Source organism: Muscardinus avellanarius (assembly GCF_963383645.1).
Source record: "Muscardinus avellanarius genome assembly, chromosome: 1".
Classification (NCBI taxonomy): Eukaryota; Metazoa; Chordata; class Mammalia; order Rodentia; family Gliridae; genus Muscardinus; species Muscardinus avellanarius.
Window position 1 is genome coordinate 174,597,569 of NC_137786.1, and position 20,212 is coordinate 174,617,780.

At 54.7% G+C, this 20,212-nt stretch overlaps 1 protein-coding gene across 1 annotated transcript in view; it reads left to right on the forward strand.

Annotated features, from left to right (window-relative positions):
- Positions 1 to 20,212, forward strand: part of LOC308258594 (guanylate cyclase D-like) — a gene marked incomplete at both ends in the record, with an annotated part of 54,404 nt that overhangs the window by 12,784 nt on the left and 21,408 nt on the right. The window contains 13 exons of the mRNA XM_080689275.1: positions 1,773 to 1,857; positions 2,439 to 2,535; positions 2,616 to 2,744; positions 3,601 to 3,681; positions 6,584 to 6,760; positions 6,973 to 7,129; positions 7,439 to 7,588; positions 9,959 to 10,107; positions 12,993 to 13,156; positions 13,565 to 13,757; positions 17,190 to 17,364; positions 18,247 to 18,345; positions 19,471 to 19,565. Coding sequence (XP_080545401.1) covers positions 1,773 to 1,857; positions 2,439 to 2,535; positions 2,616 to 2,744; positions 3,601 to 3,681; positions 6,584 to 6,760; positions 6,973 to 7,129; positions 7,439 to 7,588; positions 9,959 to 10,107; positions 12,993 to 13,156; positions 13,565 to 13,757; positions 17,190 to 17,364; positions 18,247 to 18,345; positions 19,471 to 19,565 — 1,751 coding nt within the window. The remainder of the gene's footprint in view (positions 1 to 1,772; positions 1,858 to 2,438; positions 2,536 to 2,615; positions 2,745 to 3,600; positions 3,682 to 6,583; positions 6,761 to 6,972; positions 7,130 to 7,438; positions 7,589 to 9,958; positions 10,108 to 12,992; positions 13,157 to 13,564; positions 13,758 to 17,189; positions 17,365 to 18,246; positions 18,346 to 19,470; positions 19,566 to 20,212) is intronic.

Below are 20,212 nucleotides of genomic sequence, written 5' to 3' on the forward strand. Positions count from 1 at the left end.
CAAGAGGCCCACGCTGTTCTGATTCCTGCCACTCATCTGTCACTAGCATCATCCCTGGTGAGACTGCACTGACCTGCTCCTGCCTAGCTACCACCATAGAGATGGACACACACACACACACACACACACACACACACACACACACAGATGTACTCACATTTCCTAATGTACATCTAGTTATGGACACCACCACTGCCGGGCAGCTTGGATTTGGCCAGGCTTGAAGACACACATCCCTACTCTGCCCCAAACCTCCTGTGACTCCAGCCCTCCCTGACCTGGGCCTTGGTCCACGTGGCCGACTCCTTGCATTCTCTAAACACCCGCCCTTTCAGGCTGCCCTCAGTGTGCACTTGACTCTTCCTGGGCTACTCTTCCTGACCCTCTACTCCAACTTGCCTGGCTAGCTCCTCTTCATCCTTTAAGACCAGGTCGGCAGTCATGTTGGGACCCCTTCCTCATGTTCCAAGTGCACCATGCTCAGGCACGGGGGTGCAGGCCATCTGGAGGAGCCCATCTGAATCCAGTCCTGATAGTAATAATGGCAGCAAAGGCTTTGTAGTGCTTTTTCCACTCTTGCACGTTGCATTGCCTCGGCATCTATTCTCAGGATGCCGTACATTCCAACTCAGAAAGTGGATGCAGTCATGGTCATGATTTTGTAGGTGAGGAAGCAGAGAGGGGATCTGAATGCTGGACATTTGGTTCTAGCATCTGAGCTCTAACCATTTAGCAATTCTGTCTCTTACCCAGGTTCCTAGGAAGACTGGCTCCTCCAGAAAGGACGGGCAGAATGGTGCTCAGCCTCCAGCAGGCGGGAGGGAGGCCAGGAAGGGAGGAGGGATGACTCCCCTTCTGAGGCACCAGGGGCCAGTGTCTTTTCCCCTGGAGATGGGTGGGTGGGTAGCTGCTAGGTGCAGGGTGGGCTGCAGACTGAGGCAGGGTCTAGGTCTTGACTATGCCCACACCTCTGCAGAGGCTGCATGTGGACAGTGCGAGTGAATAGAGAAGCATGGCAGGTGGTGGGAGCCTGAGGTCGGTGGCCCAGGGGTCAGCAAGGAGCCTTCGGGAGGACCAAGCTGGTCCCCTTGCCTGCTCATGCTGGTGCTAGACACGCCCATGTACAGTAGCCCTCCCCACCTTCTGGTGGGCCTGATGGCCCCCCGCACCTGGCTCCTGATGCAGTGTAAGGGGAGGGTGTCTTCTGGCAGTTGGTGCCTTCCCATGATGAAGCTGGCTGAAAGCAGGTGGCAAGCCGCCTCTTGCAGGGAGGCATGCAAGAAGTGGTAGGATGACAACAGGCAGGACCACCTTCCATCACTTCCATCTAGCGCCTGCCTTGTCCAGGTCTGTGTTAGGTGCCAAAGTCACAGAGAGGAGGGAGACACAGGCCCTGCTGGCCGGCAGCTCTCAGTCGAGTGGGAAAGGGCCTGCCCTGTGGCAGAGAAAGCTACCTTTCCCTCTAACATGGCTGGGACTGCAAAGGGGTCTGAGCAGGCTCCACACCCCAAGGCGGGATCCCAGGGTGAGGACACAGACAGCGCTGTTGTGAATTGACAGCTGTCTCTGCCTGTGATGATCCACTCACCCTCACTCTCAGGCAGGACTTTCTTAGCCAGGGAAAGTGAGTGCTGAGCCTCACCCTGGGGAGGAGGCTGGGCAGGGGCTTGTACCCCCATTTTATAGGGGGGGACCTGAGGGAGGGAGTGCAGGAGGGCAGTGGAGGCGGCCCTGCTACTGCATCGTCATTTGCCCTCTTTGTTTCCCCGCAGGTGCGCAGCCCTCAGGCAGCCTCCTCACTCTGGCACTGGCCTGTCCCCTGGCCCTGGCCGGCGGGGCCCTGGCTTACCTCGTCAGGTGAGAGGTCATCGCTGGAGCCTGGCTCTGGCTGGGTCTGCGATCCCCACCCCGCAGTCTGCAGGGGGCTTTCCAGCCTCCACCTCCCATACCCTCAGGTCCCCAGCACTCCTCTCCTTCTGCAGTCAGGACTTGTCAAGGCCCTGGCTGCCTCCTGAGAAGGTCTGTTTGGATTCCTCTGTACAATGAAGGGGCTGGCAGAGCCATCCCCCAAAGGGACCCGAAGCTTTGAAAATGTTTTCCATGGGAAGTAAATTCCCCTGTGTTTCTGAATCCAGACACTCCTGCACCTCTGAAGGAAGGCCAGCCCCCAGCCTCTGGTACCTCACAAGACCTCCAGGCACCTTGGGAACATTGAGGCTGGGAGCCAGCAGGGTTACTGGGGTCCTGGGAGGTTCCAGGCTGAGCCGAGGCCAAGGGGCTCCATGGAGACAGTGCTCAGAGCCTTCTCAGCCTAGTTGGGACTGGTGGGAGGTTAGTTAGAAACAGGAAGGGCTCTGACTCACAGGCAGGTCCCAGGGCAGCCTGGGGCTGGGCGACCCTCACAGTACCCCACTGCCCTCACTTTCTCTCCCCTCCAGAATGGGCATCCAGCAGCTGCAGCTGGTGCGAGGCCCCCGCCGGATCCTGCTGACGGCCCAGGAGCTCACCTTCCTCCAGCGGCCCCCCAGCAGATGGGTGGGTGGGTAGGTGCTGGGTGCAGAGTGGGCTGCAGACTGAGACCAGGTCTACATCTTGACTATGCCCACCCACTGCAGAGGCTGCATGCGGACAGTGTGAGCGAATCAAGAAGCATGGCAGACCGTGGGAGCTTGAGGTCAGTGGCCCAGGGGTCAGCGAGGAGCCCGCCGGCCTCCCAGGAGCCCACCAACATGGGCCTGTACCAGGTGAAGACCTTGGCTACCTCCCATACCAAGTCTGGGGCACTGCAGGCAGTTTGGGAGAAGATAAGGGTGTCTGTAGCCTTTGGGGCCTCTGTATGTTTCACTCTGCTATAAAATGCAAAACTGGCTTTGATAGGGGCAATGACTTTCCCGATCCTTTGGCAAGTTGGGGGCAGGGCTCCCAGCTCCCAGACCAGCATGGTTCATGAGTTGACCGTGGGGAACAACAAACTCTTGATCACTTGGCTCTGGTCCTGCCTGCTCCAGAAAAGTGCGATCCCTCGTTCCTAAGGCCCCGATGTGAGGGGTACATACAACCCAGGACATCCTATGGGCAGAGGCTAGACCACCAGCTAGAGGGAGGCTGGGGAGTCAGAGGTTAGACCAGTAAGGCTCTAAGGTCCCCGAGGACATTGCGACTTCTCAGGTACTATCCTCAAGGTTAATTTTTATCTCGGGGAGCAACGGGAGGCTCTTGCTGCTTCTTTTCCACCTTGTGTCTTGAGGAATTCCATCTTTCTCTCTGAAAGGAGACTTTGATGATGTGTCAAGTGTGTTTGGTCTTTTTCTCTGGGTTCCCACAGCTGCTGTGAGTGGGACTGAGGAGGCCATGCCACCTGTGATGCGGAGAGAGGGCTGGGCTCACAGAGATACAAAGTGGTGTTTAGGATTAGGACTGGGGTCCATCAGCCAAAGCCCGGGCCCCAGTAATAGTCTAAGGACTATTCTTGCTAGCCACACTCTGCCTGGCTTGGTACACACAGAAGCAGTATGTATACAGGGAGGAAGCTGAGCCTGGGGATGTGGACGGGCGTTCCGAAGTTTACACAGCAGGTAAATTCTATCTTTCCTTGAACAGGGCAACTGGGTTTGGCTAAAGAAGTTTGAAGCCAGCACTGTCTCTGAGCTGCACCCCAGCTTCCTCAGCCTCCTGAGAAAGGTAGGGCTGCATAGGGCGGGCGAGGAGGCTGGGTAGGGGTGCTGCGCAGGAGCTCCTTACAGGTCTGGACGAGTCTCCTGGACACGGGGGCTTCTGGCCTCAGAAAGAAAGTCCTCCTCATCCCGATCATGCCCGTGGCCAGCACCCCAATCGCTGCACACACCATTACTGTCACCACCGTGTGCCCGCAAACCTAACATCATGGCACCACTCCCATATGACCCTTAACCCTCATCATGACCCCCAGGGCCACAGTCCCTGCAGGGCCATCACATGCCATCCAGCACCCTCCTCCTTCCACCTGGCCATGCACCTGTTTCCCTGGGGAGCTTCTGTTCACTTGTCATTACTAATGACCTAGGATTACTAATGACCCTGGATTTGCACCATATCCATAGGCACTGTGGGGTAGGTGGAGAGAAGATCCCAGACAGACCCAGGGAACACCTAGCTTCCCTGTAAAGTGGAGCCAGTGATATTTAGTCCCAGGGGAACTCAAAAGAGTGTAAGGAATATATGAAATACCTAGAATGGTTTCTGGCAAGCAGTGCGTCTTTGATGATTATTGAATTTCTTGGTTATTACTTTTGCTATTTTGTATTCTTATCCAGCTGCCACAATTCTCTGAAATAAAGTCTGGAGAGATTAAGTAACTGGAGGTAAAGTTAGGCATTTCCCAGTGGGCATCTAGCAACCAATATAATTCCTACCTTCCTTCCTTCCTTCCTTCCTTCCTTCTTCCTTCCTTCCTTCCCCTCCTTCCCTTCCTTTTTCCCTTTCTTTTTGTGGTACTGGGGATTGAATCTAGGGGGTTTATATCTCCAACCTACACCCCCAGCCCTTTTTTATTTTTTGTTTTGAAACAGGGTCTCACCAAGTTACTGAGAGTCTTTATTTCTGAGACTGGCTTTGAACCTGCGATCCTCCTGTCTCAAGCCTCCCAAGTACTAGGCTTATAGATGTGTGCTACCTTGCTGGCTGAGTAGCTGTTTCTTTAAAACAAAAGGTCCTATATGTGATCACACAAGTTTGGAAATTGCTTGGGTTGGTCATAGAACTTCTTAGAACCTTTACAATGCTGTTCTGGTTATCTGCTACCATGTAACAATGTGCCCCAAAATGTAGTGGCTTACAGCAATGGCCATTTTACGTTTTATAATTGTTTGGGCAGGACATTTTGGTGGTACTCAGCTGGACAACGCTTCTCTGCTTTGCTTTGCAAATCACACAACGGTGTTTGGTTGGTAAATTGGCTGTCAGAGGTTAACAAACTCTGGCCCACAGCCTGCTTTTATAAAGTTTAACTGGAACCCAGCCATGCTCTTTCCTTTACGTATTGTCTATGGCTGCTTTTCTGTTCGAATGGCAGAGGTAAATCGTTGTACAGAGACTCACAAAGCCTGAAATGCTTACTGTCTGGACCTTTGCAGAAAACGCTGCTGGTGCTTAGCTTCTCCCATGCTGTGTCTTGGCAGGGCATTTGGAAGACTGGGCTCAGCTGGGCAGGTCTTCCCTCTTTCGGTCGTCTCAGGGCTTCCCCACGTGATCTCTGCAGGGCAGTAACTGAGGTAGATGGACTTCTTACCTGATGGGTTAGGGCTCCAACAAGGGTATTCCAAGAGATAGAACGCAGAAGCTGCCAGTCTCCTGAGTCCTGAATGTAGAAGCATGCAAACCATTCCCACTGTGTTCAATTGGTCACAGTAGTCTCAGAGCCCCTTGAACTCTAGGAGAGAGGACAGAGTTCTCTCTCTCTTTTTTTTTTTTTTTTTTTTTGGTGGTACTGGGGTTCTTGGAAGCCCTTCTACCTCCAGGCTACACTCCCAGACCTATTTTATACTTTTTTATTTGGAAACAGGGTCTCTTAAGCCAGCACAGCTGGCTTTGAATCTGCGCAATCCTCCTATCTCTGCCTCCCAAGTGCGGGGATTACAAGCGTGCACCACCACGCCTGGCTAGAGTTCTCCTCTTGATGGAGAGTTTCAGGGAATCTGAGGCTGCTCTTGACTCCCCATATACGCTAACATGGTGTGACTCTCTAAGGGGGGGATGTGCAGGTCTCCCCCACTTGCTCGACCCCTGAACTGCTTTTGCAAGGGAGGGCCATGCCATTTGTCCTGCTGTGGCAAGTGCTAATGTCCCATTGGGTTCAGGATGTCAAGTAGACTGCTTTTTGCTAATGCCAGATCCCTTCTGCTCCTTCTCCTTCCTCAACCCCTTAGTCTCATGGGAGATCATTTATACAGTGTTCAGGGCAATGGTATCACCTAGGCCGAGAAACAGGCCTCTGTCTCTCTCCTGGGAGTTGGCTGTAGCTTATTCACTTACTCATCTATGTTGTTTCTATTCACTGTTCACCCACTCATCCACCCATCCACCTATCCATCCATCCACCCATCCATCCATCCATCCGCCCATCTGCCCATCCATTCATCCATCCATCCATCCATCCATCCACCCATCCATCCATCCATCCATCCACCCATCTGCCCATCCATCCATCCATCATCCACCCATCCACCCATCCATCCATCCATCCATCCATCCATCCGCCCGTCCGTTCATCCATCCATCCATCTGCCCATCCATCCATCCATCCATCCATCCATCCATCCTCCCATCCATCCATCCATCCATCTGCCCATCCATCCATCCATCCATCTGCCCATCCATCCATCCATCCACCTGTCCGTCCGTCCATCCATCCATCTGCCCATCCATCCATCCATCCATCCACCCATCCACTCATCCATCCATCCACCCACCCATCCACCATTTCTGCTGCACCTCTGTGCTTGTTCCTGTGGTGGGTAGTAAGTTCCAGAGACCTAAATACAGATTGTACCTGGTCCAGCCTTCAAATGGCCCCTGAAAGCTGTTAAGGTGCCTGTTGCCCCGGCAGATGCGTGAGATGCGGCACGAGAATGTGGCTGCCTGCCTGGGCTTTTTTGTGGGTCCTGGGCTCAGTGCTCTGGTGCTGGAACACTGTGCCCGGGGCAGCCTGGAGGACTTGCTGCGGAATGAGGCTCTGCGGCTAGACTGGACCTTTAAGGCCTCCCTGCTCCTGGACTTGATCCGGGTGAGGATCTCCTCTGGAGCCCAGGGCAATGGGGAGGGTGGGAGGCAAGAGACGCCCAGATGTGGACTCTTCCCACTTAGTGTAACTGAAAGATCAAGGGGGGCTGAGGCAGGAGGGCGTTCGGGGCCTGTGGTCTTTCTGGAGTCTGTGGGAATTCTGTGGTCCCTCTCATTCATCACAGAGACCTGATGCGTCCCCTTATGTGCACCCAGGGCATGCGGTATCTGCACCATCAACATTTCCCCCATGGCCGCCTGAAATCCCGAAACTGTGTGGTGGACAGACGCTTTGTACTCAAGGTCACCGACCATGGCTACGTGGGACTCCTGGACGCTCAGCGGGTGCCTCAACCCCAGCCAGCCCCAGAAGGTCAGTTCTGGGTTGGGCAGGCACTGCCTCTGACTCCTGAAACCTACCTCTGTTTAAACCGGGTGCTTGTGAAGCAGGGCTGGGGCTGGGGCACAGGAATCTTCAGTCCTCTAGCACTTTCTGTGGTGAAACCTTGAGTTGATGGCTTGTCTGCTCAGAAACAGCCTCACACTCTTCACCTATGAATCCAGGAAAATAGAGGCGCCTTCACCCCCTTCTTCCCCAGATGACAGGTGGGAAGCACCTGGCTCTGCTCAGCTCAGCTTGGGCACAGCGGGTGACCACTGTGGCCCTGCCCTGTGATTGCAGAGCTGCTGTGGACGGCTCCTGAGCTGCTGCGGAGACCAGGGGGCCCTGGACGGGGCACTCTGGAAGGGGATGTCTTCAGCATTGGCATCATCCTGCAGGAGGTGCTGACGCGTAGCCCACCCTACTGTTCCTTGGGGCTCCCTGCAGAAGGTATGCACCCCTGTCCCTGGCTGGAGTCTCCGGCACACATACCTTGGTCTACAGTGCAGGAGGAGACAGAGCTAAGCACACCAGCCTCTCTCCTGATGGCCAGTCTTTAACTTGCAGGGGCTCAGCCCACTCCATTCTCCATAAAGCGCTGCCAGTGAGTGTGAGCACTCCAGACCCAGGCTTGTGAGGTGGTGTGGGCAGGAGGGGCTTCATCAGGCATTCCTCCCACACTCCTTGGCCCCTCCCCACCACAAGTGCCTGCAAAGAGAGGGAAACACCAGGCACAGGAGTTCTGCAAGCAGCGAGGCAGGACCCAGGCCTGGAATCCACTGGCCCTGGGGTGGGGTCGTCAGCCCAAAGCCTGCCGCTTCCCCAGGTGTGTTTCCTAGTCTCAGGGAGCACAGCGCTCAGAGCTTAGGCTATGGGGACACCGACCTATGTCCAGCTCCATGCCAATTCTCCTTGGGACCTTGAGTAAATCCTTTAGCTGTAGGCCTCAGTTTCCTCACCTGTGGAGTGGAGACCACGATGCCAGCCTTGCAGGGCAGCCATGAGGATTCGGGGAAATGATTTACACAAAAGGCCTGGCACACAGTGGCTGCTCGCTAAATACCAGCCTGGGTGGCTTTCGGAGTGACCTAAGGGGTACCTGAAGTTCTCTCCTGATTCTCACACCTTTTTAAGATCCTGGATGTGGGGCCCTTTGCAGTTCTCAAGGCACCTACACACACAGTGTTCACTGAAAACCCTGGGAGGTGGGGACCGCCCCTTCTCCAGAGATGATTGAGTGGGACTGAAGTGGGGGAATCACATCAGAGGGTGAGCTGGGAATAAGGTAGAAGTTCCCTCTGTGTTCTTAACACAGGAGCCATCCCTGGGACTTCCTCTGAAGCCCACCAGGCCCCTGAAGTCGGGTGAGCTGGCTCCTCCCACAGCTCTGAGCTCACCATGGGTGTAGATGGCATGTGTCTCAGCGAGGGGAGCATGGACTGGGCCTGGCCCCGAGGTGGTCAGTGTGTTCCCGTAGGAGGACACCATTTTAATGTAAAAAAGGTCAGAGCTTCACATACTGTTATTTGTCTTTTAATATCTGCTGACTGTAAAAAATACCTGATGACAAAATCAGCTCTGAAATCAGCGACACTTTGAAATAGATTTTATTCATCTGAACACCATCTGCAAACTTTGGAAACGGCTGAATGTGTGTGCATGACATGCTCTGGGTTCTGTCTACACACGCTCCTTTGTAAGCCCAGTGAGCTTCCGGAGTCTTGCTCCTGGGCCCTCGGGGGCTGGTGCGGTGGTCTGGGAACCTCTGGGCAGGCTGGGTGCAAGTCAGCCCGGTTCTGATGTCTGCCGGACCCTAAATGGATCTCCTGACTCACCCCTAGGAGCCTCAGTTTCCCGTTCTGTAAGATGGGACAGTGACTCCTTTGCTGTCCCCAACATGGGGGCTAACAAAGGGGGGTGAGAAAGGGGCTGAAATACAGAAAGAGGTTTCCCCTCGCTGGCTCCAGGGGCTTCGACCTCCACGAGAGGAGAGTAACTGCTGTCTGTGTCTTGTAGTCACCCATGAGTTGTGTACAGTACTGTGCGATCACTTCACAGGTGTGGAGACTGAGCTCGGAGAGGAGCTATAACTAGCACAGAATGCAGATGCCCCCAGATGCCCCTGGCCCGAGCTTGGTGGCCTTTCTTCCCACTCTACCTTGGGCTCCCCCAGCTCCCCAGCAGCCTCCAGAGGTGATGTCCCAAGCACATCCAGGGGCATCGCTGGGGGCTGAGCAGCAGCAGTTGTGGGCCTAGGGGTGGGGCAGCCTGCCGGGTGCCTGCCACCTGACCTGTCCCTCCCCCTCCCTCAGCTCTCCTCTCAGGAAGGTCCTTTACCAAGCTCATTTCCAGCCCCGTACTGGGGATGGAACCCGGGGGTCTCTACCACTCAGCCACATTGGCAATCATCTTATTAATTTGAGACAGAATTTTGCTGAGTTGATTAGGCGGCCCTCAGACTTCCAATCCTCCTTTCTAAGCCTCCTGAGTTTCTGGGATTACAGGTGTGAGTCACTGTACCTAATTTACTAAGACCACTTCAAGCTGGGGAGACTGGGGCTGAGAGAGGTCACTGTCCTCTCCAACTTACCAAGAGGTGGTGGCAGATCTAGAATTCAAACCCAGCTTTCTTGGGTCCTGGTTTGAGGCCTGTCCCCTGATTACATCCTGGGGCAGTCCCAGGAAAGTAGCGAGGGTCTGGCCAGCCTGGGGTGAGGGGCCTGACGGTCTACCCACTTAGGTCCACCCTGCGCCACTCAGCTCCCTCCATACGGCCCTCGGGCACATTCAGGTCAGGGCCTCACGTGGTGTTTGTTGCAGAAATCATCAGGAAGGTGATGTCTCCCCCGCCGCTGTGCCGGCCACTGGTGTCCCCTGACCATGGGCCACCTGAGTGCATCCAGCTGATGGAGCAGTGCTGGGAGGAGGCTCCGGATGACAGACCAAGCGTCGACCAGATTTACACCCAGGTCTGAGCTCACGGGGAAAGAAGGGCCCCCACGAGCAATGGCCCATGCAAGCCTGGCTGGGCCATATACGAGCCCCATCCCATGCCTGGGGCATGGAAATGCAGTCTGGGGCGCAGGCCTGCACTGCTAGCCCTGAGGTCTACCCTCCAAGGATGGCTTTCTCAGAACCATACACCCCGGGGAGCTTTGTCAGGGCCCCCTGCAGCCCAGCCCCCAATGAGAGCCCCTTCAACTTCCTGGCAGTCCTCTGAAGAAGCAGGCTTGCAGGAGAGAAAAGAGGCATGGAAAAGTGAGAGGATTCCCAGAGTATCTGAGCAAGTGGAGGTGGGGCGGGGGTGCAGACCCAGCTGTGTCTGTCCTGGACCGGGCCTCCTGGGGCTGAGCGGACAGGCTACTCGCAGCTGGCAGACAGTGCTGCTTCCCAAGTCAGGGAGGGGAGGGCGAGGGGGGCCCTGGAGACCCCCATCTGCCTTGAGACTGCAGCGGGAGGGGTGAGGCAAGTCTGTACGCGCCACTGGGGAGGCAGTGGGGTGTGTGGGCCTGACCCAGCAGGCTGATGGCTCCCCCAGGGCCAACCCATCAAGCCTGGGGTGACATCTTCGCCTCCCCGCCCTCCACTACCCGGTGACAGTGGCAGGTTGCCAAGGTGAGGCTCAGCGAGTGGAAGGCGTGTTCAGACAGGTGAGGTGGAGCAGAGGTGGAGGGAAGACGGGGAGCCTTCAGAAAGCTCCCCACAGCCCTGCCCACAAGCTCTGGCCTCGGGGCTGGTGCCCACTCACAGAATCTAGACCTCAGGGTAGATGAGCTGCAGTGGTCACTGAGAGTGTGGGCAGCCGAGTCAGGATGAGCAGCCGTTCCTAAAAGAGTAGCCTAGAATCTTCCAGGAGATCAGAGTGCGCCATGGCTAGGGAAGCAGGGCCAGAGGTGCTGGCCCCAAGTGAGGGTGACTATGGACTAGAGTGCCCTCCCTTTGGCTGTGGCAAAGAAGGCTGAGACGGGCACACACTGTGTTCAGCATGAACAGGTAGGTGTGGTTGAGGGCCAGGATGCACACCTGGATTCACACCTGTGCTGCCACTTACCTACTGTCGCATCCTGGAGCCAGGCGCGATGGTGCACACTTGTAATCCCAGTACTTGGGATGCTGAGACAGGAGGATCACAGTTCAAGGACAGCCTCAGCAAGTAGTTAGATTCTCATCAACCTAGTGAGACCCTGTTTCCAAATAAGAAATAAAATTGGCTGGGAAGTAGAATATCTCTGGATTCAACCCCCAGTAACACACACACACACACACACACACACACACACACACACACACACAATGGGGCTGGGGGTGTATCTCAGAGGTAGAATGCCCCTGGGTTCAATCCCCAGTATCACACACATACACGCGCACACACACACACACACACACACACACACACACACACAAAAGGACTATTGCATCCTGGGAAAATCAATTGCTCCGTGGAACCTCAGCCTCCTTAAATGTTGCTCGGCCTAATTCTCCAGCTAGCTATGACCATCAAGCAAGATAACTAATTTTTAAAAAGTGTTTCTCTGCCGGGCGTGGTGGTACACGCTTGTAATCCCTGCGCTTAGGAGGCTGAGATAGGAGGATCACACAGATTCAAAGCCACCCTCAGCAATTTAGTAAGACCCTGTTTCCAAATAAAATATAAAATAGGTCTGGGAGTATAGCCTAGAGGTAGAAAGCCTCTGGGTTCCACCCGCAGTACCACACACACACACACACGCATGCACACACACACACACACACACACACACACACACACACGTGTTTCTCTGTGGAGCAGCAAGTAAGATACAGGAACAAGAGCACTGATCTTGAATTCAAAATCCTGGGTTTATGTTCATTTCACATGGTTCTGGAAGCACTGGCCAGTGCAATTCACCAAGAAAGTGAATATTGGAAAGGAAGAAGAAAGCGATTGCCGTCTGCAGATCCTATGACTTACTTCCTAGGCAGTTCAAGTGGAACAAGGGAAAGCCAGTTCCTGAAGATTGAATCCGTTTAGAGGAGTGAATGGGGCGTGTGGTCCATGTCTATAATCCCAGTACTTGGGAGGCTGAGACAGGAAGATTGCAGGTCTGAGGGCAGAGTACAGTAACTTAATGAGATTCTGTTTCAAAATAAAATACAAAATAGATCTGAAAGTGTTACTCAGAGGAAGAAATCCCTAGTATATCTCACACACACACACACACACACACACACACACACACACACACTCATCCTACTCATATTCTTTTTTTGGGAGGTTGGAGGTACTTGAGATTGAACCACCCAGGGGCATTCTACCTCCAAGCTATACCCCTAAAGCCTTTTTGAAAATTTTGAAACAGGGTCTCTCTACATTGCTAAGAGTCTTGCTAAGTTGCTGAGGCTGTCCTTGAACCTGCAATCCTCCTGTCTAAGCCTCTCTAGTACTGGGATTACAGGTGTGCACCACCATGCCTGGCTCTAATCTGCATATATTCGATCTATCCTCCTCGACCCATGTATTTACTCACCCATCCACCTTTCCTTTCTCCCATTCCCCTGCCCATCTCTCTCAGAACAATGGGTGCCTGTCTCACAGTGTCGCTATGAGGACCCTGACAATAGGGCTACGTACTTGTTAACGGCAGTGCCCAGCTGTGCTCAGGCTCCCTTGCCAAGTCCCCTTCCTGCCTGCCCACTCCACAAAGGAGTTTCCCCTGTCAGAGCCCCTGTGTCTACTTACACGTCAGCCTGGCACCACAACCCATGCCCCCCAGGCAGGGACTTTGTGGGGCACATTCCTGTGGCCCTGGACTCCCAAGCTGAGGGCCAGGTACACTGACTTTCACAGACGATTAAAGTTTTCTTCCATCTTCAGTTCAAGAGCATCAATCAGGGCAAGAAGACCAGTGTTGCTGACTCCATGCTGCGGATGCTGGAGAAGTATTCCCAGAGCCTGGAGGACCTGGTTCAGGAGCGGACGGAGGAGCTGGAGCTCGAGAGGCGGAAGACGGAAAGACTGCTGTCGCAGATGCTGCCTCCGTGAGTGGCCCAGGGCTTGACTGAGCTTGTAACCTCGACTCCGAGCATGGGCTCCGGAGCATAGTAGGTGCTCAGAAAACCTGAGTCCCATGAACGCATTCAATTCATTAATTCCTGTTTATCTCACATATTTTTATTGGCCCTCACTGTATGGGAGGCACTGTGCTAGGCACACAGGTGTTGAATGCCTGCGCTCCTACACTTTTGGGAGCAAGGAGGGGCATCGTGCTGGCATCTTACTTCAAAGAAGAACATGTATTTGCCCCAGGGCAGCCAGCACACCAGTGGACCTGTCCTAGATCCCCTGACCGTCAACCCAAGTTTTCCTCCCAAACCTCTCTCTCTACCCACCCCCACTGTGAAAAGCAGTCCTCTGCTTTGTGACCCTGGTCCTTCCCATTCCATCAGATCTGTGGCTGAAGCTCTGAAAATGGGAGTAACTGTGGAGCCAGAGTACTTTGACCAAGTTACTATATACTTCAGTGACATCATAGGCTTCACCACCATCTCGGCCCTGAGTGAACCCATCGAGGTGGTGGGCTTGCTCAATGACCTGTACACGCTGTTTGATGCCGTTCTAGGAAGCCACGATGTGTATAAGGTAAGACCAGCATGAGACTGGAATTCCATCCCTCTCATTACAACAGCGTCTGTGCTGCACATTTCCTGCCATTCATCCATTTATGTGTTTCTTCTATTGGTTAGCCATTGCTGTGTAACAAATAACCCCAAAGCCCAGTAGTGTAGAATGCTAAGCATTTGTTATTGCTCTGGTCAGCCAGAAGCTTCTTCTGGATGCACTCATTCACCAGTCGGCTGTGGGGGAGGTGGGCAGCTCTGCTGATCTTAGCCAGGTTCTCCACATCTCGAGAGCCTTGGCTGGGAGAACTTGGTTCTGGTCCACGGTCTCTCATCCCCTATGAGGCTGGCCTCATACTATTTACAGGCTTTGGCCAGATTCTGAAAGAGATGCACACAGGTCTCTCGAGTTCTAACTGGGGGGAAGCACATTTCAATTTTTGAACTATTCTATGGTTCAAAAGAAAGGACCTGATGGGATTCAAGAGGTGTGGAAGTAAACTCCACCTGTGGTGGGAGAAGTTGCAGATGGATGTGGATCCAGAGGGCTGTGGAGAGCAGGGCAGGGGGTGTTTTGTACTTACTTGGCTCCAGATTGTGGCCCAGCAACTCCCTCCAGGTTGTAGCCCCGTGGGGATCCAGGCAGGGGAGAGCCAGGGCTGAGTCAGGCCAGACGGGGTGCTTGGGACCAAGTGTTGGAGGACAACACTCACTCTTTGAGGTCCAGGCAGTCTGCTGATATTCTTGATAGTATTTCAATAACTATCAACATTTATTAAGTACTTGCTGTATACTGGATACTGGTATTAAGTGCTTTCTATGTACTAACCCATTAATCAGTGCAATTTATGAGGTAGGTGTGAGTACTCCTAACTTTCTAGATGAAGAAAACAAGGTGATAGAGGTTAATGGCTGTTTGGTAATACATTCTGTGATAATATATTCATAATGTGCTACCGGGGCTCAGCATCCTCGCGCTGTGGATGTGCTCGGGATAAAGCCGCAGGGTCCTGGTGGTCCTCGAGTCCTCCAGAAGCTGGCCCCACCCTCCTCCCCAAGTGCATCCCCAGCCACCCCGCCTCTGCAGACCTCCAGAGTCCTCCTCAGGCCTTGCTCTCTCACACCACCAGGCCCCCACACATGCTGTTCTGGCCTCCCGGGCCTTGTGCCCCGTCCTTTCCACCTGGCTCCCTCCAGCCATGGCTCTGGCTGCAGGTTAGCTTCTTCGTGGTGCTGGACCTGGCCTGGTGCTCCTGTTTTACACTTTCATAACCCTCCCTGAACAGCACTCTTGTGTCCACCCTGAGTTTCTCTGTCCCCAGTTGCCTGGCAGTGTCTAACACTTAGTAGGTCCCCAGAATACATGTGGACTGAATGAGGACACTGAGGCCCACAGAGAGGGCAGTGACCTGCCAAGTGTCACACAGCTGTCAGCGGCAGAGACAGAACGTAACCTGTGACGTCCACTGCAGATGGCAGCCAACACTGACCCCAGGGTCCTGAGCCACCAGCATCCAAGGATGTGGCTTCCCTCCTGTCCCTGCTTAGGACCCCATGCCCTCCCTGGCTTGCAGGTGGGAAACAGCCTGTCCAATTTCCTGACCACCCTGGCCCCGTGGGACTCGGGAAGAGATTCCTCATCTGGTCTGCTGAGGCCCATCTTTGATCTGCCCAGCGGCCGGCCCGGCCTCGATCTTCCTTCTCTGCTAATCTTTTCTTACACATGTGTCCCTCCCCGCTCTGAATCACACTTTCTGATCTGCTCTGAACTCTGGCCAAGAGGCCTGTGTCTTTCTGGCAGAGAAAAATGAAATGAAACCAGGCCCGCACACCCCTCCAGATGTGGGGACACAGGAGGCCCGCTCCCCACGATGTGAGCGCGTCTCTCATCACTCACACCTGCTCCCCGCCCCTCCAGGATCTGATTACTGCTCTTTAATCCTGCCGGCTGGGAGGCAGCCAGACAGTCATTTCCTGGTCCTTGCAGGGGCCTGGGATTCCCTCCTGCATGCGCACTGTGCTCACTGAGTGAACACTTTAGAGACAGGGCTCAGGAGCAGCGCCCTGTGAGCTGTGTGTTGGGGGAGCACGAGGAAGTGCAGGCGGGACTTAAACCCACTGAGCAGCCTGGGATGAGCGTCCTGTGCCAGCCATGCCACCTCTGGGTCTGAATAAAGCAGGGATGAAAGTATCTATGGTTTAGGGTTGTTCTGCAGGTTAAGCAACGTGAGAGAAGGTGCTGGGGTTTATCCAGGCGCAGACCCCACCCCAACCCCAAACCATAGCAATGGCAATGGGTCAGCATCTATAGAGGGCTCACTGGGCCCAAGGCTTTCCCTGCGGCATCCCGCCGAACCCTTTGAATTAATGCCTCTTGGGAGGATGGATTATTTCCCCTGCTGTTCAGATGAGAACACAGGCTCAGGGAGGGTCAGTGATTCAGCCAAGATCACACAGCAAGTCAGTAGTAGAGTGAAAACTCATCTGTGCATCCGTGAGTATGGAAGCCTTTGTGCTGATGCCTCCCTGGCTCTGACCTCCCATCTGTGAAACGAGAAACCCCTCTGCACCAGGAGCCAGGCCTGGCTTCTGCTGAGAGCTCACTCTGTGGGCCTCTCTGAGCATGGCACCTCTGCGAGGCCAGCCTTGGTGTGCTTCTGGCTGGCACTGTGGGAGAAGGAGCAGGGGAAGTCAGGCGGGTGCATCTTGCTTGGAGGAGTGGGCACTGGGTGTCCTGACGGACTGAGGACTTGGATGGCAGAATGGGATGCAGAGGGGGGCGGGGAGAACAGCATGGCACCCTGGGTCCTTGGGGCTGGCCTGGGGCTCCATGGGGCAATACCCACTCCATACAGCCCTCCCTGGGGTAGGGTGTGGCGCCATCCCTCCCACTGAGGGGATTTGGAGGCTTTTTCTTCTCTGATACAAGGAGGAGGAAAAAAGAGAAGGATGGGAGGGAAGGAAGAGGAAGAGGAAGAGGAGAAGGAGGAGGAGGAGGAAGAGGAGGAGGAGGAGGAGGAAGAGGAGGAGGAGGAGGAGGAGGAGGAGGAGGAGGAGGAGGAGGAGGATGTAGTGCCCAGGCCAAACACAGAGCCAGGGCTGGAACCTGCATCGCTCTGCTTCCAGAACGCACATTCTTTCTTGGGGCTGTGGCACGTGAATATTGGAACAAGGAGAGAGGTCCATGTGTGTGGAACCCCAATCCATCGCAGTGACCTGGTGCAGACCGTGTTCTATTCTGGGTCTGCTGCCAGGCAGCTCACAGCCTGTCTGAGACCTAAGAGCACCTGTGATGGACCTGGAATCTGCCAATCTGGTTACTGCTGCAGCGCCAAGGCGGGGCGCCCAGCAGAGAGGGCACTGGGGCTGGAGAACCAGGATGCAGGTGGAACTCCTGAGAGGCTTGGCATGGGCAGATGAGGCCCAAGCCCCAGCCTGAGGCCGAGGTTTCTAGGTGGAGACCATCGGGGATGCCTACATGGTGGCTTCGGGGCTGCCTTGGCGCAACGGGAACCGGCACTCAGCTGAGCTCGCCAACATGGCCCTGGACATCCTCAGCTCTGTGGATGGCTTCCGGATGCGGCACGCACCTGGTGTTCCCATTCGCATCCGGGCTGGCCTGCACTCAGGTACAGCGGGGGTCTGGGGCTGGCACCCCGAGAGTTGCTGCTGGGGTTCTTACATTTTAAAACTCCGGGCTAGAAAAACTGGCTCTTCTTCCTTTTGTTGTCTTAAAGTTCTAATATATATACATCAAAGACTCTAGGATGCTTAGATTCACATATCTTTGTTGTTTGGGTTTCGTTTTGGTCCTGGCATCTAGTCAGGGGCATCTAATTCCATATGGAGAAGCTGATAGTTTTACAGTAGAGGGGACACAGAAATCTTCTGTGGTCATGCATCTGAATGTTTGTTGAGATGGGTCTAGGAGAGGCCTCTGGGCTTCTGATATGCTCTTTCCCTGTCCCCATTCCTCCTCCCTCCATTGATCCCTCCTGCAAGATTGAGTCCACACTCGCTGCCCCCCAGTGCCCCCCAGAATCTGCTGACTCCCAGCCTGACTTCCCACCCATCCTCCTTAGCCAGACTCAGCTACTCTGTTTCCCATGGACCCCTGGGCCTTTGCACCTGCTGTTCCCTGCTTGCTTGTTTTCTCATCCTTCAAGACATATCTCATGCATTGCCTCATCCAGGAAGCCCCCTGGGCTGGGCTGGAGGTCCTCTTCTGGGCTGGCACAGTGTACCACTCACCCCAGTACATCTCAGTTTGCACATCTCCCTCAAGGGCTGGGCCTGGCTCTGGTTTATCTGGGTCCTCTTGCCCCAGCCCAGAGCCTAGCACGCATGTCCTAAGCTCTCCAGGTGGGTGCTGGAGACTCCAGAGAGCAGTGTGCTGGCCCAGCTTGGAGCCAGGATGTCAGACGGGACAGTGGTGGGGGTGGGGAGGGCGGGGCTGTCACTAGGGCCGCTGTCTGCTCCAGGGTCTGCTGGAGCTCACTTTGGGGTTGCAGGGCCCTGTGTGGCGGGAGTCGTGGGTCTCACCATGCCTCGGTACTGCCTCTTTGGGGACACTGTCAACACCGCGTCCAGGATGGAGTCCACGGGGCTGCGTGAGTACTTCACATTTCTGTCCTTTCCTGGGGAGGGGCTCTCCAAAGGCTCTGTAGCCTGGCCATTTGAAACGGTGCTTAGTCACCAGGTCACCATCTGGGGACAGTATGTGCCAGTTGTCAGAAGGAGGTGACTCGTGTCATTGGTTCTAACTTTCCGCAGGGGTGAGTGATGATCTCATGAGGGTCTTAGCAGAGGAAACAAGCACTCAGGACACGAGAAACCTGGGTCCCAGTCCTGGTGCCTCACCAACATGCTCAGCGGCCTTGAGCAAAACGTTCTTCCTGTGGGCCTTGGTTTCCCCATTTTACAATGAGGAGACCCCTTCCACTTTTCTTGACTGCATGCCGGCTCCTTATGCTGGGGCAGCCCACCTCCACCATGTAGGGCTCCCCGACACCCTAGGCCTGTGCTGCCCGCAGGAGCCACTCCAAGGGCTTGCTCAGAGCAGCTGAAGCTGTTGAAGTCCTTGGGGCCTCTGCTTCTTGACTGTCCAGGCCAGGCAATTCCTAATGTTGTTCAGTACACATACTACCTAACTGGATGTGGTAGCCCTACAGGGGAGTCCTGCTCTTAAAAAAAAAAAAAAAAGCCGGGCATGGTGGCGCAGGCTTGTAATCCCCCCAGCATTCGGGAGGCTGAGACCAGAGGATCGCGGTTCGCGGACAGCCTCAGCTACTTAGTGAGGCCCTCCGCAACTTAGTGAGACCCTGTTTCAAAATGAAGAATAAAAAAGAGGGCATGGGGTATAGCTCAGAGGTCGAGTGCCCCTGGGTTCCATCCCCGGACCCGCAAAAAATAAAGCAAAGCAAAACAAACAAACAAAAAGCTGCTTATCTCCGCTGACTCAGCTTTCATAGACTTCCTGACGAGTGAAAATCATGTTCCTAGGGGTTCAGACTATCTTGAGCTCCCCTTAGCATTCCGCCCATAAAACATGCTTTCCCTTGCAGTCTCTCTTAGCAGCCAACTATCTAGAGGGATAAGATGACGAAAAGGAGAGTACTGTGTAAATCACAACTCCCTGCATGACGGGCGGGAGCTGGGGCTGTCGAGGCCCTTTATTTGACCGAATCCTGGGCATGCTGCCCCAGGGGTGACTCGGGTACCACCTTTCCTCCCAGCGTACAGAATTCACATCAGCCGCGCCACCGTCCAAGCCCTGCTCAGCCTCGATGAGGGCTACAAAATTGAAGTCAGAGGTCAGACGGAGCTGAAGGTGAGAGAATTTTCTAGTTCCCACGGGTCCAGCTTCTGTGGGCAATGGAAGGAGTCGCCGCCTGACTCACGCAGTCCTGCCCGGAGCGGAGGAGATATGCTCACTCCGCATGCCCTCGCTCTTCCCCAGACTCTGAGGAAACACTTCCTCCTCGGAACCGTTTGGCTCCTGCGAGAGGAGGGGTCGGAGCAGAGGAGCCACCTTCTTTCTATTAATGACCATCCTGGGTAGCACGCTGGCGCGGCCCACATCCGCACATTCATCACACAAAGGAGCAGTAATGAAAGGAGCAATGTTGTCCTCATCTTATGCTGAGGGACAATTAGGGAGGCAAAGTGACTTGCCACAGACACGCACTTCATAACCCAGATCTGATGTCTCTAAAGCCTCAGCCTCACCTTCTACGGCGGCGTGGTTGGGCTCCTGCTCATCCCTCAGTACCCCAGCTCAAATAACACCTTTCACAGAAGCCAGTCATGGTTCAGGAACACCCTTCCTTCTCCTCCCTCCCCCCAACAGTGACTGCTGTGACTTCTGCACCCACCAGCGCCATGCCTGGCCCTCTAGCATCGTAGTGTGATATAGGGTGGTACCTGCCCATAAGTACCTCCAAGGCTGAGAAAGGCCTGTAGCCGGACACTGTGTTA